This window comes from Erithacus rubecula (assembly GCF_903797595.1).
Source record: "Erithacus rubecula genome assembly, chromosome: 17".
NCBI classification, from domain to species: domain Eukaryota; kingdom Metazoa; phylum Chordata; class Aves; order Passeriformes; family Muscicapidae; genus Erithacus; species Erithacus rubecula.
In genome coordinates this window covers 4,997,767-5,014,964 of record NC_136669.1, presented here as the reverse complement: position 1 = coordinate 5,014,964, position 17,198 = coordinate 4,997,767, and the positions used below count along the sequence as shown (strand labels likewise).

Here is a 17,198-nt window from a genome sequence, read left to right as displayed (position 1 = left end):
CCTTCCAATGTTTAACCACCCTTCCAGTGAGGAAATTCTTTCTAGACCAGCAGGCCAGAAAAAACTGTGTACTAGTTAAATATATATTCTACCTCACAGGAAAAGGATTTGTTATTCCAGAGTTCTCAGAAAAATTTTTCAAATGTGAAAATTTATTAAAAATAACCTTTAATTAATAATTAAAAACACTGAAAAAAAGAAGTGTGAAACTCCCTTGGATGATAAGACCAGTTTTCCCCATTACTGTGGCAGTCATTTTTAAAATCTAAGGCCCTGAGTATCAGATTTTTTTTGTATTATTAGCACTACTGTATGTACTATTCAATATAAAAAGTCTCTAGCAAACTGTGATCAAACCATATTCAAAGCTTGGGTTCTTCTGTCTTTATAATTCTCTTCACTTCAACTGAGAGCACTCACACAACTTTATGATGTGCCACTAATAATCTGTAATAGAATTAAATGGGTACTTTCCAGGAAGTCAGCAGCACAGCTACGAGAGTATTTTTGTTGCAGTAATTTTAACGTACTATTCATAGCTGAGAAAGTACTTTAATTTCCCTAATTAGCTGTTCAGTAATACAGAAAAATGCTAATTAAAATCTATTTTTCTTCTCTTAAGTTATGTCATGCTGTCAAATAGATACAAAAAATGAATGAATGAATGATATTTGCAATATCAATACAATATTGACATTGTGCAAGTGCTCCACCAGCACTTGCTCCAATTATTTTGCCCTGAATGAGTTTGCATTGTTTAATTGTTCAGAACTTAATAAACAATTCTGTAGATGATGTATGAAGAGAAAATAGGATCCAAGATGGGCAAACACTGATCAAGGCACTATAGAAGATAAATGATGAAGAATTCCTCCACCAATCAGATTACAGTACTCAAACTGTTCCACCTGCAGCTTTATAAACTGGAAGTGCTTAAAAAGAGGGATTCAGGAGATGGCCTGTGCTAGGTACCATTCTAAAATAATTTTGGGATGTGCTATTTTAATTGTAATAACACTAATCCTTGCATGATGGGCAGGAACTTGTGGCTTCTCTGTTTTCTCCCACATCCATTCTGCTAATCAAAGTCTCTGCATTAGCTACAAAAGAAATAAATTAACAAACACCAAAAAACTCGATCAAAGGCAGGCAAAATAAAAAGGGGCAGGGGTAAAGGAAAGCTCTGGGAATGTGGAATGCTTGGTTTTACAGGAAGAAGTTTCTAAAGGAGAAAAATTATACATAATGAAATATCATTAATTCTATCAATGATTTTTGAAATCATGGCAACTAGAGGAAATCCTTTTCATTTCCTTGCATTTTTCTGGACTGTGAAATACCTAAAAGCTGGACAACTCTAAGAACACATATCTTCCCTTTGGATCTAGGTAAAGGAAAGGCCAGAGTTCAGAATAAATACCTTCTTGACATTAGGGGATCTTCACATCTGGAATAGCCAAGTACAGGCAAATGCAACCCAGAATTCAGTATTGCTGTTTCTGCCTGGAACACCTTTGTAAACAACTAGTAAGATTTAAGTCTTGGAAAAAAAATTGGATTGTATTAAATAGCTCACACATATTCAGTAGAAGATTGATGGTTATGGCTGTCTTTTACTAACTTGAGGAGCCATCACACTGCTCTGTGCAACTTGATAAGCAACATCAGTCAAAATGTACTACATCTTTTTCCTTACTATACACATGAAGATACTGCATGATGTCTTGTCTTTTCCTGGTTCAAACAAAATTTCTGTTTAAAAAAACTTACCGTGGTTTTGATCATGTCAACAACCTGATTCTGTTTACTTTTAAACCTGTCATACAGAGCCAGATTATGATATAAAAGAAACTAACCCAAAAAAGCAATAAAAAAGCAGCTATAAAATTAAAAGTGAAATGAAAACATGGGACTCTTTGGCTTTATTAAGAACTGCTATGAAAGCTGTGTGTCTAAAAGTCAAGTATTTCATCATGAAGTCCTTACATTTCAACAGACATTTTACCTGGCAAGTGTATAACTTGCATTACCAATCTGAGTGAAGGGACAGACCAATATTTCACTTTCTGAAACCTGCTGAAACACATCCTTTTTCACAAGCATAATCCTCACATTTGTTCAAGAGAAAAAAGAAAAAAATTAGATAAAACTGACAGTAAGAAAAGAAGAGCAGTTTACACATTGACACTGAAGAACTTCATTGGAATTAATCTGTGTAATTTCAGTAACACTTATTAATAAACCCCCACTGTATACATTAATTCTTCTATCAAACAAATTTTAAAACCATCCCAACACAACTGAAGCTTTTAAATGTCTAAAGGAAAATTAAGAATCTTGTAACTGCAATACAAATATTTAAAGCTTGTAACTCTTCAAAACTGTTTAAAGTATAAGCACTTTGTCAGAGAATGTTTCTAACATGTAAACTCTACAGAATGTAGGCTAAAATTAAAATCTATTCCTTTCATATATCACATTATTATATTAGTATAATTACATTTGTTATCATGTTCAACTAACTCATACAAATATGACTCTTCCTTTAGTTGAGATGGTGTCGTCTTACTGAAAGCATTCACTGCAATTAACTTCTGCAAGTTATAAAATTTAAATGTGCACTACATAAGGAAAAATAAAATACTTTCTGTGCTACATGAATATGCAATAATGCACTTCATGTGATTTCCTACAAATTTAAAAACAGACTTAGTAACTGACCAATAGTTATGAGAGATCATCCTTTAAAAAGAACTCCAAGAGAAAAGGCTTCAAAGAGCTTGAAACCTGTTGCCTTTAGCTGTTTCTTCAAAGTTGGTACGTGTGAGAGATCTGAACTCTTTGTTTCTGACAGAACTGCTTCACACACAGTGATATGAAAAAGCACCACTAAGTAATTGAAAAACCACAAGTGTTCTGCCTCTAACACGATTACATTTCACAATGCAGATTTATGAGATTCGAGATCTCCATGTAAGATCATGCCATTTCATACAGCTCCTCTCAGTCAATATACAAGGTACAAAATGAAAATGCATTTACAGATGCAGTTTGAGCTGAGGATGAGTCAATTTTCTTCACAGTGGCTGGTAAGGGGGCTGAGTTTTGGATTTGTGCTGTAAAAGAAATGGTTGATAACATGGAGATAATTTTGTTATTGCTGAGCAGCCCTTGCACAGAGTGAAGACCTTTTGTGGTTCTCATCACGCTGTCAACAAGGCTGGAGGTGCAGGAGGAATTGGGAAGGACACAGCCTGGACAGCTGACCCAAGGGATATTCCCTTGACACCATCTGGTATGTGAAGCTGGAGGAAGAAGGAGGACTGGGGGATGTTTGGGATGAAGGGTTTGCCTTCCCAAGCCATCGTTAATCACCATTAATGAGCTCTGCTGTCCTGGGGATGGCTGAGCACCTGCCTATGGCTGCTGAGAGCCTCACAGAACCAGGCCAGCTGGGAGTTAGTGGCATAAATACACTGAGGGATGGCAATGATGGAGCTGCCTCAAAACAAAGAACTTTTAATGTAAAAACAACAAACATAGAAACTGCATGGTACAAAGGCAACCTCCAAAGACCCTGAAACTGGGAAAGCACAGAGGTACATAGGTGAGGTAGAAGGTACAGGATCCAGTCAATAACAAGGGTAAGGAACAGAACCATATGTGTAAGCTGGCCATTAGCCAACCATATACTGACACCAAGGACACCTTATTTGCAACAAACTAGTTAAAATATTAGTTCCCATGAGACAACTCTTCTTTTGATGGCTTTCCTCCTAGCTAAATGTCTCCCAATGTCTGAAGCTAAAGCTCTCTGCATCTGCAGGTGAAGTCATCTCTCTCTCCACCCAATTCCCACACCTGCCTGCTGCAGGGACAAGGTGAAAGAGACATTTTGGGTTGCCTTGTTTGCACACACAGTTTTTGCTTTATCTGGTAAAATGCCTTTATCTCAACCCACAAGTTTTCTCACTTTTATTCTATCCAATCCTCTTCCCCATCCCACTGGTGGTGGGGAGGGGGGCAGTGATTGGCTTTGTGGTACTCAGTTGCCAGCTGGGCTTAAACTGTAACAAGTCATAAACACAAATCATGCCTAGAAATCTGAAATTCAGCAATATCTAAATCACAAAAATTATAACAGTAAAGGAACTTCTGACCAGCATCAGAAATGGGACTTCAGAAGCCTTGAACACACTGAAGACTTTAAAAAAGCCCAATATATCAATCACTACAGACAGTTCTTCATCTGTACAGTACATTCTACTGCCAATTTACTACATGAGCTCTGAGTAGCTTTGTCTGGTGTTCTGTTTGCCTTGATGCAGCATCTAAACAAGCAGGCAAACACACAGTCTTTGCAGCATGTGGCCACTTCCCCAGAATTTCAAGACAGCTGAGACTGCTGGATGTCTGGAAGAGAGCTGCAAATATGTATGAAGGCAACATTTGCCTTTCACTCAGAATAGAAGATTTGACTGAATTTTGAGAAAGCCATAGCTGGCAACTCTAATACTGGTTTAGGGAGCTTTTCAGTCAAGTTAGTCACGTGCCCAGAACTGCACTGTAACTTTTATCTCATCTTGTACTTATCTGCTGTCTTTTCTGAACTTCATATATACATACAAAACAAACAAACAAACAAACAAAAATATATATAGTCACTGTCACATGTTAAAAGTTCCAACATAAGTCTTCTGGTAGCCACACAGACCTGGATGTTAATGAAATGACAACTGGGTGCACTGCACGTGCCCAACACCAACACTCACTAATTGGTTGCAGAAAATGTGCAATATGCCATAATTTACCAAAGCACCAATGCCTAATCACTTCATGCTGCAATGAATTTCAAGCAAACATGAGTAATTATGCCATTAGTTTTAATAAAGTGACAGCTAACACTTAGTCCACTCTAGTGAACATTTGCACAGAAGTTGGTTTATCAGTGTTCATAATGTCCTGCAGCTCTATAGAAAGACTCTTAGATCAAGAAGAATTCTTTCAAGATTTGTTGTGACATGTATGAACATTTGTTCATATGTTAAGTGTGGAAATCCAAAATTATTCTGCACCTCCTTTTTTATATACTGCATGCAAACTTCAACTTCACTTGTCAATTATATGGATGAGAATTGTCCATATCTGCCCATGGGATCATCTGCAGAGCCATCTTGTCTTTCCTAAGTGGTTGCTCCAGTATTTCTGAATAAACTGGAGTTGAACCATTTGAAAAATAAAAAATAATAAAAAAAAAAGTTTTAGATTTGATCTGGACTTCTTTAATAGAATCAGTAAGATTTTCACTCTTTGAGTTTTAAGCAGGCACAACAGTTAACACTGCAGGTTTTTATTGACACCTGTACACCATAAATAGGTCTTGTTCAGGGTTTGGGTAGCACAAGACAGAGCTACCTCTAGTATATGAAAGCTGAAAATTATACTCACAAGAAACCTGAATGGGATTGACAAGGCATCATTGTAATCATGATGCTTTTACATAGTGAATGTAACGTTGAATTACCAGCACTTAAAATTCTGAGTTTCACATGAGTGCCATTGACTCAGAATTCTCAGCTGAAGATTCAGAAAAGTATGCTTAAATATTTGACCCATAAAATGCTAATAATAAGCCCTATATAATTAATTATATCTGAGTGAGATTGCTATCAACACTTGTATAGAGAAACTTGAAATGAAGTTGTTAGGTACTACATAAACAGCTTGGAAAAAAGTTTTCAAAATATAAATCTTGCTTTGTCATTCACTGCTGCTTCAAACTTGTGTATGAATGGGAGGTTTATCTTGAGAGTCACTTGAAATTTTTCTGTTGATGATTTCATTAAACAATAGCATCACTGGCCTATCTTGTAATTGAATTAGACTTGAGTCAATTGGCCTATTCTCCCATTCCCCTGAAATGAAACACCCAAAAGTGAAATTTTAGCCTTGTTCTATGGATAATGAGCACTAGTACGATTAGGCTCTGTGAACAGGAAACACCTTCTCTCAGTTGACTAATTTTATGAAGTTACGATATAAAATATGCATTCCTTTCAAGAAGGGAAAAAAAAAACCCAGAACAAAACATTGATCTCTCATTAGTTCTTAAAAGCTAAGAACCTTGCACAGCAGTTCCAAGAGAAAATGCAACACACAACTTTAAAAAATAAGTTTAAGGTAAAAAGAAGATATTATTTCTAATTCAAATATGGCATTTTAGAAAATTATGGTTGAACAGGCCAATGCAGGAAGTTAATTTAACAATAATCCATATAACTTTCTTCATTTAAGATACATCTGATGTTCACAAGTAAATAGTTATGTTTGTAAAAACAAAACAAATTCTAGAGAGAAATGGGAAATTAGTTGATAGAATTTATCCTAAAACTTGATATTTGAAGTGGCATTAAAATCATTTTTAATTTCAGTTACTCCATCTTCACAAACAAACCTTATGTTTTTCATGGCAATAACAATAGCAAAAGGTGAAACACAGGAGTTCCCGTTCTTGATCTCTCACCTCTTAGACTTATCTGACATTAAAAAAAAAAAATGCTGGGATAATCTCCCATGAACAATCTTCCTGCTCATCTGCTCTCGACAGGGCCTCCAGCACAACAAAAGCCCAGCTTAACACAATGCAAGTGTCCTAGAAAAGGCACTCTGTGCCCAGGGAGAGCATCACAGTGGGATCTCCACACTGCAAGGGCAGAATCAGAGGGTTTCAGCCTCCTCCTCCTCCTCAGCCTGTCCCTAGCAGGAGGCATTAGTGGTACAAGAGCACTAATGTGAGAGCAGAAGCACATTGGGGTAGAGGCTGTGTCAGCCTGAGACAGGGGGATAAAGAGAACAGAGGGAAGAGTGAGACACACAGATGGATGTGCACACAAACAGCAGCACTGCCTTCTCCATGGCACAGCAGCATTGCCAGAGCACTATCTGCAAAGCTGCTGAAAAAGTTTTTTTATGCATCACAGCATAAAAAAAGGTGCCAATGACTTTCTCCTCAACAACAGGGACAGCAGGGAAGAAAGCACAAAAATGCTGGTTTGTAAATGTTACATTCACATGATAGGTAGGATCTGGGTTTATTCAACCTCTGTACCCTGAAGGAAAGGAAATAGTCAAACAAGAAAAGTTTGTTGTACCTCTACACTCACAGATTCAAGAGGACTTAAAATTAAACTTATCAGTACACACATTTAGAAATACTGATGGAGAATTCCCTTCACCCTCTCCCAAGCATTTCAATACTCCAGCAATGTGTTCCATGTTATGATCAATGTATTATCTTTGAACTGCAGGTATGGCAATGCAACATACATTTCTTTTCCAATAATTATATACCATTTAGTTACTTCAAAACATTTAGTCATGAAAGGCCTTTTCACTTCTTGATGGGTAAGAAATAAGAAACAAGGGACATTCATTCCCCAGTAGACCAGCAAGACTGCAGTGATAGTGTCAGTGCTGAGTCTGTGTTTAACACAAATGTTAGATGAGCAAACAGCACTAGTTTAACAAAATACATTTTTTCTAAGTGTCTAAACATTTTAAATATTTGGACTACAGGTCCATTATTTCCCTAGCACCTTCTCCTAAAAAGTAACATTGCTACTGAGTTGATCTCCTATGAACTCAATGCCAAAACCACATATCAAAACCACAACATTCTCAGCTAATAAATACACAAAATTTGACAAACATGAACCTCAGGATGAAAGTAGTGTCTACCAGATCTTCTGATTCTTTGTGCAATAATGAGTTACAAACTTCAATTGCAGCCTGGAGTCCATGTGGGACCCTTCTGGCAACACATGCTGGAGCTATGTTATCATTATTCTCTACTTTCTGGTCCAAGAGAGCAATATTCAACAAATTATTTTTTAGGTAACATGCTAGACCAAGGAGTTTATTAGGAAAAATATATGGCTTAGGGCTTAAAAGACCATAAAGTGGTTTAAAGAGACCTAAGGGACATGGATTTATCTACCAGAATCAACTTTCTCTTCAGGTTGCTGCAATAGAGCATAGAAATGAGAAAAACAGGATTAAAGAATCCCATTATCTGCATAAAAAGCACTAATGCTTTATTGTTTATTAAAATGACACTTCAAAAGTTATATGAATGGTGTGATGTAAGGTTGTACAATCCACTTCCACATCTTGCATTAAGTGCTGGTAAAGACTTCCTTTAATCAGAGTTGTTGGAGCTCACACTTTCCCTTTTTAACCTACTGAATCTGTGCATTAGATAGAAACATTAAAAAGTAATACTGGTGGAATTTGCAACTTAAGTTGAAAAGTTTCTTTTGGTTTAAGAAGAAAGTATTATTCCTATAATCAACCTATTGAATTGAGATATCAGGGGATTAAGGGGAATTTTCATATTACTTAAATTTAGCATCTACCTTATAAACTTTGGTTGGGAAGACTCCACCCAACAGAGGGAAAAACCTCACTTAAAGAGACTTTCAGAGAAAAAAGCCAAAGTTGAGTCTTCTAAACCACCTCACTTCACTATTTTCTCCCCAGGGGCAGCAGCCTCCATATATTTGTAAGAAGTCAGGCCACATACATTCACTTGTGTTTTGTCAGAGCTGGAAAATTCCCTCCCAGTTGAAGCTGATCTTAGGAACACTGCCAGGTCATGCCCCAGCCAGGCTGTCCCTTCACCTCTCTTGCATTGTCCCTGATGCTTCTGTGACCCCAGTCTGAGTTAGTTCAAGGAGCTGAACAGCTGAAAATTAAAAACACTCCCTTTAAAAAGCCTAGATCTACATTTCTAATCTTAGTGAGGGTGCCATTTGTATTGCACCTCATTGATAAAACACAACTAGCAACAGACTAATGTCTATTCTAGGAATAGATTTGTTATTTTCTGTAGCAAAGGCAGAACAACAAACTCTGTTTTTATAAACCAAAATACAAATGTTCAATATATGATACACAAATATCACATACATCTAGAAGCCAAGAATCTGTGCCATGAGCAGATCCTACAAACCCAGTCATATATTTAAAAGCAATGAAGTTATCATTTTAAAGCAAAAAGCTCCTCCCTTCTCAGCCACGTTGCCCTTTGAACTCAGGCCTGAAAATTCCACATGAACTAATTCCTACAGAACCTTCTGGGGCTGGGACATTCCAAAGGCCATTCTGTAAAGGAATTGCAAAGTCTTATTTTACTCCAAGGGCAGACATAACTTCAGAAACCCCAAGCTCTTTTGGAACAAGCCTTTCCACGGAGTTACATTTTTGTTCTACATGAGCTCTATGCATATGAAGGGTCATCCTTGAGGCACGTGCAGCAAAGAGTCTTTATTCACTAGAAAATACTCACTTGATAGTCAGAAATAGAAGCCAAATCTCACCCATTACTTGCTTTACAGCTGTAATAACTGTAAGTAGTCTAATCTCATGCCATGCTATAGCTGCTAACAGTTCTTCCTTTGGTTCACACAAAAGTTCTTCTTGTGCTGAATTTAAAAGATTTCAAGTAAATGAAAGATGGAGCCAAGCACTGACAAGAAAACAAAATATTGAAAAACTGATCAGTGAGCAGTACTCAGTCTTAGTTCTGACTGTGTAGACAGGAAAAATAATAGGTATCAATTTAAGCTTAATCATAATGCACATGCATAAAGAATTTGCATTAAAGATGCAAAGGTATCTTACTTTATAATCTCCACACAAATCTTAGGAAAATTGTTCGAATTCATATGTTTTAACTTCAAGAAAACACAATCCTGAAAATATCAACGTATCATCAAATTGTTCCTTAAAAGCTATTTAAATACTTATTATGTATGTACATATGCAGAGGGAGAAGGAAAGGCCTATTTCTCTAATGAACTCAGCATGAACAAGATTTTGCTCCATGAGGAATCTAATTGCCTCTAGTCAGCCCATAGATTCATCACAGCAAAAAAGTCCAGCTGGACCAAATAACCAGGCCATCCAGAATGGGATATTCAGGTAAAGCTGTATGGAAAGTTGATAAATACATGGAAACCTTTTGAGTCAAAAATGTGTTCCAGACTTGTACATGTATGGTGGTAAGAACAATAAGACAATAAAAAAATCCCTCTCAGATCTACAAAAGCCCAATCCTTTCACTTAACAGTTCCCTGACAATTCACTTTGAGATTGTTTTTTAGTATTTCTATTGTTTGTTTAAGCAATCTGTAAAATATTAGACAACATTTGCCTTTTTTATTCAAAATACATGATTATGTACAGAGATATATCAGAACCTTCCAGAACAACCTTTCAAGGACTATGAGCCATGGACACAGATTTGCCTTCTGTTCTTCTCAAGTGAGGTGAAAGCCACAGAGCTGCTACAGCCTCTCTCCACACCCAGGTCATTCCTGCTCTGAGCATCTCTGGCAGTGCATGAACACAATGATAATAAACATCCATTACTTATGGTCTGCCTTCAGCTCTAACAGGACCATTACACTGCACTCTCAAAGAATCATCTGAAACACTGCACTTGGAATGTTAATATTATGTGTTCCCAGCTCTTTGAACTTGCCCTAAGAAGTCTTAAGAATAGGTACTTTTCCAGCAAAACATAAACATATAAAGCAAACCAAGAGTTACCACAGTAGAGAGAGTGAGAAGTCGCATGATCTGGCCACAGAAAATGCCAACTATCAATTGCTTAATTATTGTAATTATATACACAATAAATTCAACTGCTTAAGAACTAGCACATACTTAAAATGTTCATCTTAAAAAAAGAAACTCAAGGCAAACCCAATACAAAATCTTGAGTTTCCAATAAACAGTAACAGAGTCTTTTGGAATTAGAAATGGTTCCTTCTACATTTCATTCATAATCTTTTTCACTCTCCAGTAGGTATTGCCCTAACATTTCACCATCTCTCCATCCTTCTAACAACCAAATACTCTATGCAAGTTGTTTATCATCTCTGCACCTAATGCAGTTTGAAATTTGCTTGAAAAAGCTCCTTACACTCAGCATATTTATAATACACCAGATCAAATATTTGAATTAAGAAAGTTGGGCCCTAGAAACATTTTCATCTATCTACTGGGTCATGGCTTCTTTCAGAGAATAATGCATATCAATGCCACCTTAAATGTACATTCAGGTATTTGAAGAATTCTGAATAGAGATTTGATTAAGTAGCGTAAAAAGATTACAGTTCAATTGCCAAAAAACTAAGAAAAATCAGACAAGCTTCTCTTTCTTAATATTTAAAGATACCAGGTTCCTGCTGGAGAAGCTTAAAGCTTTGCTCTGCTTTTATCTATTTTAAAATCTTTCTGAACAACAGCCATCAATCCGAAGAAATATATTTTCAAAGTATTCTTTCATTCCTCAACAAAAGACAGACATTGGGAAGGTACTTAAATCCATTAAGATGCATGTAGAGTAGCCTCTAGCAACTTCCAACCTATTTAAATAAGCAGAATTTTTCTATTTCCATACAAATATTCCTGTCGTTTAGTAAACAATTTGTACCTCAGTAGGCATCAGTGTTTGTTAATCTCATACATGAGGAATAAATTCCAGTGCTGCAGGAGCTCTGTGTATTCCCAGGACTCTGCCCAGGCATGCAGACCCCGAGCCAGACGTCTCTGCAGGAGGATGTTCCTCCAAGTGCAGCAGGCAGCAACTGGGGCCAAGTGATTCACTCCTACCACCACCTCACAAAGTCTAATTTGATAATTATAGTGATTATCAATTAGCATCTCATCACTATTTGATGGCACATGATGACTTGAGGCTAACTAGCATCTCGTACATCATTCAACAAAAATGCCACGGAAAGAGGGCTGGTGGCAGAGGCCAGCAGGCACAGAGCTGAGAAAACAAAGGGATGGGCAACAGTTTTGGGACTGTCACAGGTTAATTTTTCTGAGATGGGCCAGTGCAGACACACCCCCCTGTGCAGAGCCCTGGCCATCACAGGAATGGGAGCTCTATTCCCAACCCGGAACAGGCCACAACTTTTGTCAACTGTATGTGGAAAGTCACTCCCATTGTGAGGTCAAAACAACAATATGGTTCAAAGAAAATCCTTTATTGCTCAGGACAACAACCCAATGTACATTTTGGACTAATTAAACTCACTTTTAAAAGGAAAAAGAAAGCAGATAAATTTAGTTTTGAAATATGTAACGCAACTATCAGAAGACAGAGCAGCTGAAGAGCCAAGCACAAAATGAATTTACAAGTGGTTTTGTCTACAGTTCACCACTAGATCACCTTTCACATGGATGATCATTCAGGTTTAGAGAATACTCAACCAACCTGTTGCAGCAGAAACTCATTTCTTCCATTCACCTTGAAGTATAAGATACTTGATCTCAACAACTTTACCTGATCTGTTTCCTAGGAATGAAGAACCTGCATTTCAGAGTGCCTGAAATAATTCTTATGTCTTTAATGCTGGAAGAGTTATTATGGAAACATTAGCTGGTTATAGCATTGTATTATGATTCATTCAAAAGAGCCATGGCCCATATATTTAGAATGTTCATTTTTTTATCTTATAAAAAGATTGAAGTCATGTAATTCTCTCATGCATATGACCACATCATTCCATTAGAAACTTCTGTGTGTAGTAGACTTTCCATTTTCATGAAGGACTTTTATAGAAATTGTCATCTTCTCTTGAAAGTAAATTTTTGCATAAAAATGATGAATGCCTCAGAATCCATGAGAATTCAGACTGCAAAAAAAACCCCTAAGTTATAAATTAGTACAAATTTTGTGAAATTCGAATAAAAACCCTCTACATCAAGACCTCCACTCTGGTCTATGTGACAAATAATTCTTAAGAGGACTGTAATCTTCAGATTATATAAAAATTAAAATGCATTCTGCATTACATAATTGTTTTATCTTTCATTGTTTCACATCTTTCTGCACTTCATACCTTTATCTGCACCAATATTTTTCAGAAATAAGATATCTTATTCTTTTCCCTTCCCCTCCTTGCCTTAAATACTCTTAGTTACTTAAAACTAAGTTGGTGTAAGGACTCCTTTTGGGGATAGTTTGTATACACTACAAACCTCCCTGAAATATACAGTACCTGAAATTGATACTACTGCAAATGCTGAGTAATCTGAAATATGCTATTGAAAAATTATGCTCTGCTATGTGCTAAACAAAAAGTTCCAATTCACTTTTTAATCCAGTAAGATGACTAGTTTATACTAACCATACAAACTGATGGTTTTAGATGGCATCTAAAATGATTCCTGAATCCCTGGCACCTAAAACTACCTTTTATGATGTGTCTTTTTTTCATTTTTGATGTAAACAACAAGAATAATCAGCATTAATCTGCCAACATGAAGCATCATATTGGCACCTATCAACAACAACTACCGAAAGAAAAAAGCAAAAAGTGACGTGAATTTTAATTTGCAGAGATAATTATGTCAGGTATGGCTTGTTTCAGGATAACAATACCCTGTCAGGGCTTGCAGGCCTCAGCAGAAGTAATTTGGGAATAGCAGTGACAGCATAAACAAAACACTGAGAAAGGTTTATGAGGGTGGAGTCCATATAAAACACTGGATTAAATCTCTTCTGTATCCTGCGGCTCCAAACTTTCTGAGGATGCAGCAGTAAAGCCAGGGCAGACAAACTACAGCAGACTTGGCTTCCAACCCCTCTTCCTCAACACACGAGCCCCATCCACTTATTACAACTGAATGCACTGCTGTTCCCCGTGAAATACTTGAAAACAAAGAGCTAAAACACAAAGACTATTCCCCTTCATGGAGTATTAACTTCCGCTTTTAATAACCAACTCCTGGTCCCACACGATACAGTTCTGCATTGTCCAGCACACCCCACTTCAGCCAGACAATGCACACAGCAATAAAACTCAACCCAGCAAAGAAAGTGAAAGCTGCGTTTGTTCAGCGTGTTATTTGGCGCAGCCAACTGTAATGCTTCTGCCTGCCATTTATTGTTTACTCTGTCAAAGGATTATTAAGAATTAAGCTACATTTGGCAATTTTTTTGAGAAGGGAATTTACATGCAAAGTGACTGACACTTGGTATTTAAAGTCTATTGGCCGACTCTGACCCTTCGTTTACAAGTGACTCATTTGACTGCAAGGATCTCTGATGTGGAAATGCTCAGATACGAATCAATTGCAGTTTTTGTCTCGGGTAAATGTTACTTGGCAATCCAAAAGAAATGAACAATGCTGAAACCGAGGCTCACATAGAATAGTGCTCATATGTTTAAAGAATTCCTTTTACATGCCTGGTTTAGTTCTAGTCGGAGGATTTATGACTCCCCTTCTCCTAATAACTTATCTCAGAGCACAGTGGCTTTAAACACACACACAGACACAGAGACACACACACACACAAAACCAGCAGTTAACTCTTCTGCTGCCTGAAAGAACAGCACGGATGCATTTAAGTAAATTTAAAAAGCAGGTTTGGTGCTGATAGGGATTGTGATTCTCTGTGGCAGGTTGGGATAGGGTAAGGATAGGACTAGAAAGAGAGAGAAACATGTAGGTACAGTTTGCAAATCCCTGCTCCATAAAGAAACGATTGTGTGTAAGCAGCGACCATTCCTACATGAATCAGCTCAGTGCGAATTCTGCAGTTTCTCTCTGATAAGGATAAAAGTAAAAGGGTTTCTCTGTACCCGAGCAAGATTCCCTTCCTCTCAGAAGGCAGATGCAGCATTTCTATAAACAAAAATGTCTCTAGCGTTACCTTGTGCCAGTGCTTGCAACATGTGGAGCTGAAGCAACAGAAACGCCCACCATCCCCGACAGATGAAACAGAAGTTTAACTTTATCATCATTCCGCCTCGCCTGCTATTCCTTCGGGCAGTAATTTCGCGATCCACCTTCCTTTCAACCGGTATTGCCTCACTGATCCCCATCCGATCCGAGGGGCTGCCACTCGTGACAGCGCTTTGGTCATCGCTCATTCCGCACCCGCGGGCCGGGCGCTCTGTGCAGGGTCGGCAGCCGGTGCCCCGCGCTTCGGGGGGAAGCGAAGCCCCCACTCGCCAGGATCGGCGGGCTCTTTGATTTGTGCTCGCTCCGCCTGCAAGCCGGGAGCAGCGCTCCGTGTGCCTCCCGCTATGACAGTCGCCACCTAAGTCAATGTTTCTTGTGGAGGTATTGATTGCACCAAAACAACCAGTCAGAAATGTGAAACACATGTTTCTCTGCACTGTCACATCCGATGCCTTCAGCAGAGAGGGAGTAAGTTCATGGGCGTCAGTATTTCAGTAAATCCGGATCGTTCAGCACATCGCAAACAGGAACAGGGAGAAACTGATCCATCTTAGCAGCCACCAGCAGACAAGCCAAAGAGAACCTTTTATACCGCAACACTGATGGGAACTGTTACCCCCGTCATTTTTGTGGAGGTCTCCAGCATGTGTCCCATTCTCTTGTAAAAACCATCGGATGGCAGTGTTAAATTCTCGCAGAAGGGGGAAAGAAAAAAGCGACAAGGAAAAATAAAAACTAATTGAAAGTATCTCGTTATTCCTTGCGCAAAGGATTTATTTCAGACAATTTCAAGATTAGCCATGCAGACAGAGTAGTCTCCCGATATCCCCGCAAAGCTCTGCATAGTTTATATTAATCCGATTTTCCTTGGAATACAAATCTCTACCGTCAATAGAAGGGTTTGAAGGGTCCTCGAGCAGGTAAATCGAGCAGCTCTGGCTGTGATTCCAGCTCGCCGTGCAGTCAGTCAGCCACAGGCCAGTGCCGGTGTCACTTGAACTCCTCACGTTCAGCCGGAGGTAGAGAAAACCTCAGTTGATCCTGTCTCCCTCCTCGAAGGCTGGTGCCGATCCCTTCCTTGCAGGGATACCACGACAAAAATCACCTCTAACAGGGAAAGCGCTTTTTCTCTGGCCGCTTGTGGACGCAGCAAGGAAGCAAACCCTCAGCTGGACAGTGTCCAGGGGCGGGGGGAGCGAAAATCTCCCGAAACAAACAGCAACAAGGTGAAATCCTCCCGGCTGCGCTGAGCCGGGCTCCTGCTCTCTGCGCTGAGGGATCCCGGTCCTTCCTCCGAGCGTCTCTCCCTCACAGGCGCTGTAAATACAAGGGGGAAAGCGCGATCACAACAGCGGCAGCGGCGGCAATAAAACCCAACCGAAAAAAAAAAAAAAAAAAAAAAGGAAAGCAAGCGCTGGAGGGTTTTACATCTGAACAATGCATCGGGTATTGTTTCAGTCCCGCCTACCGTAAAGGGAAAACTTTCGTGGGAGATTCCCTCCCCTTGTTAAAAGAAAGGAAAGGAGTAGTTATAAAAGAAGTGCACCCAGGAGAAAGGCGAGTTAAAAACAAAGCACCTAAGCGCGAAGTTGATCAAACACGAGCCCCGCCAGCTCGCCCCCTCCCCCGAAAGCCGCCTCAACTTTTCTCACCGCCTCAGGCGGCGGCGCGGCGCGACCCTGCCCGCGCCCCCCGCCATCCCCCCGCGCCCACCTCGGCGTCCCCGCCCCGCGTCCCGGCTCCCCCTCAGCTCCCTCCGAACCGGCAGCGGCGCTGCTGGCTCACCTCCCGGCTCCCCGCACAGCTCTCCCGCCCACAGCGCCTGAGCCCACCTTCCCCTGACCTACACCTCACCAGCGGGGCCGCGGCTGGGATGGGAAGGGCGGGGGGCGCGCATCCTGCGCGGGGTTGGGGGAATGTTTGTGCGTTTATCTGTACATCTGTGTATCTGTACGTGTGTGCCACTGTCGGGACTGGGCGGTGCGGTGCTGGGGGGGTATTTCAGCGCAGGTTCTGCAGCCGCGGGAGGGGGAAGCGCCAAGACCGCCATCCCCATCCCTTCACGCCGCGGGACCTGCGCTCCCTCCGGCCGGGACGCTCATTGGGCGAGCGGGGCGGGCAGCGCGCGCGCGCAAGGGGCCGCGCGCGCCGGCGCGAAGGCGGGAGCAGCGCTGTGTCTCGCGCCCCTCTTCGCCCCCTGCGCAGCCCGGCCTGAGGGGACGCGGCCCGCGGGCCCCGTTCGTTCGTCCCCGTCCCCATCCCCGTCCCCGCGGCCCCGGCCGGGCGCTCCGCCGCCGCGTCCCCGCGCTAGCAGCGCCCCCTATGCCCGCGCGGCGGTGCCGCGGGCGGGGACACGCCGGGCCCGCCCGGACAGGCCGGGCCGCCGCCGCCGTCTGATGCCGGGCGCGCCCCGCGGCGGCCGCGCTTCC

The 17,198-nt window shown here is 40.4% G+C and overlaps 1 protein-coding gene across 5 annotated transcripts in view; it reads right to left on the bottom strand.

Moving 5' to 3' along the window:
* Positions 1-16,761, bottom strand: part of SDK1 (sidekick cell adhesion molecule 1) — a 384,435-nt gene extending 367,674 nt beyond the window's left edge. The window contains exons 1-2 of one of the 5 annotated variants that reach the window (XM_079320405.1): positions 16,624-16,761; positions 14,738-16,086 (exon numbers count right to left, since the gene is read on the bottom strand). In XM_079320405.1, coding sequence (XP_079176531.1) covers positions 14,738-15,194 — 457 coding nt within the window. In that variant the 5' untranslated portion in view covers positions 15,195-16,086; positions 16,624-16,761. Of the gene's footprint in view, positions 1-14,737; positions 16,164-16,346; positions 16,460-16,482; positions 16,520-16,623 lie in introns of those variants that run through there. The other 4 variants (XM_079320404.1, XM_079320403.1, XM_079320406.1 and 1 more) reach the window with 4 other exon arrangements.
* Positions 16,762-17,198: the final 437 nt, after the last annotated feature.